This window comes from Morone saxatilis, unplaced genomic scaffold (genome assembly GCF_004916995.1).
Source record: "Morone saxatilis isolate NCDOM2014 unplaced genomic scaffold, NCSU_SB_2.0 Contig19, whole genome shotgun sequence".
NCBI classification, from domain to species: domain Eukaryota; kingdom Metazoa; phylum Chordata; class Actinopteri; family Moronidae; genus Morone; species Morone saxatilis.
This window is the reverse complement of record NW_023339751.1, coordinates 12,551,700-12,553,760: the sequence shown is the minus strand read 5'-3', so window position 1 is coordinate 12,553,760 and position 2,061 is coordinate 12,551,700. Positions and strand designations below refer to the sequence as shown.

Genomic DNA, 2,061 nt, shown 5'->3' with positions numbered 1-2,061 from the left:
CCATCTCTACCCACTGAGCTAATGCCCATCAAAGGCATTTATAAAGTGTATTTTAATAAAACGTTTTTTTGGTGCTCACGTCTATTATTCTCTTGATGTAGATTACATTTGGTGTTATCTATCAGACACAACTTTATTACCCAATATCTTCTTTTTTTTTGTTAATTCTGTGTCAGTGTGTATCCCTAAAGTATCACGTCTGAAGTGAATCCTGTGAATAATCTGATGACAACATGGTTGTTAAAAATAGACACAGCTGTAAGCAATGGCCATGCCTAAAGATGGGAAGTGTTATCAGATAACACTTCATGTACATAGTGGAAAAGGACAAAGATAATGTGAAAACAAACAACTGATTAATGGGTCGCCTATGACTTACTGTGGCAGTATCAAAGGCAATAATTGGGTCAAGCAAAAAACCTTTATCAATGTCAGCAGGGAAATCGCTCTTACAATAAAAATGGTTTATTTCATGTCTGTAGATTAATGTTCTGACATTTCAATATTGGTTATTGGTTATATTATATATTTTTCTTTTGTTAACAATGAATTGATCCAACTAATAAGTAGTGCCTGTGTATAGCCAAACCTTTATATACAGTAGCTTCCTCTGTGCCAAAATACCTCCATCCACAGTGATGCACTTGCTGGTGTCATTGCTTACTTTTTTCAAAATAAAACTATATATTTGTTTTATAGTTGTACTTTCTCCGTGGGAACAAATTGGCTTGGGGCTATGTACCACAGACAGCTTAGGGAGGTCGGAAAGTATTGAAAGAAAGACTAAATCGTTACGCAATAAGAAAAGTCCAGATTTGTGTTGATACTTTGGAGAGTGGAAATCAGTTTTATGAATGCACAATTTAATAACATATGTATCATATAACAAAACTGTGTTTTGGATTAACAGAGTTTTATTATACACAATGTTACGTTTATAAAGAAAATATGAATGGGCAAGTATCCATTACACACAGTGCAGGACATAAATGACAAGATTAAGGGCTGCAGCTGTTTGCAATGGCTAATATTCCAACTCTATTATTTGTTACATATTTCTGTTATGTTATGTTATGTATCCCTTGGCATGGTTGAATTTGATGAGCACAGCCACAATTCTGCACACAGTTTTCTTGGGTTGCTTAAAGCATGCATGTGTTTCACAGTAGATACATTTTGGGAAGACTTTGTTTCTAACACAAGTTATGTAACTTTAAATGTTGTACTTTTCAAACGCATGCCTTTCTGAAAAAAGTCACGCTAGTTAAACAACCTGCTTCTGTTCCCTCAGGGAGGGAATGAAGCTGAGAACACTGCAAGCGTGTCATGGTTTTTTCAAAACCAAACCAAGTAAAATGGAACATATACTCAAATTGGTCCAGAGTGGGGTTGGCAAAGCCAGTGATTCTTCTTCCCCATACGTATTACTAGAACTCCTAACTATAGATTCATTTCTGCATTTTCATGCTGCTGGTAAACGCTGCCTGGTCAGATAGTAGCTGCGTGCTTTCATTATTTAAGCCTGTATGTTAATCTTCCACTTCATGTCACTAAACTCAGTGTGTGAAATGAAACACAAAGCAAAATGTATTTTTATAGAGGGGAATTCTTGTAAAACATTCAATAGATATACGTGGTTATATTTGGACTAGGGAATAGGGAAGGGAGGATATCAAACTAGCAGACACAAGTACCTTTAGTGATGACAAATACATGTTGATGTATAAATCATACTATTCAGTCAATGTACAACATGCCGTCTGTAACAACTACATACTCAAAGCAGCTACTTTCACAGCTCATGCTCAGCCTGTTGTCAACTTTCTTATTGATCCTCAGGGTACAGTGCTAAACTCCTGGAAAGCTGTGTGGGTGGTGCTGTCAGATGATGGGGTGGAATTCTATAAAAAGAAAACAGACCATTCTCCGAAAGGAATGATTCCCCTGAAGGGAGCCACACTCATCAGTCCTTGCCAGGATTTTGGCAAGAGGACGGTAAGAAAATGTCACGTATACCTGCTGAAAAATCTGAGCGATTACAGATGCAAAGATGATACTTAG

General features: G+C 36.7%; 1 protein-coding gene across 1 annotated transcript in view; it reads left to right on the top strand.

Annotated features, from left to right (window-relative positions):
* plek (pleckstrin) overlaps positions 1–2,061 on the top strand; it is an 8,167-nt gene that overhangs the window by 1,113 nt on the left and 4,993 nt on the right. The window contains exon 2 of the mRNA XM_035662920.1: positions 1,840–1,995. Coding sequence (XP_035518813.1) covers positions 1,840–1,995 — 156 coding nt within the window. The remainder of the gene's footprint in view (positions 1–1,839; positions 1,996–2,061) is intronic.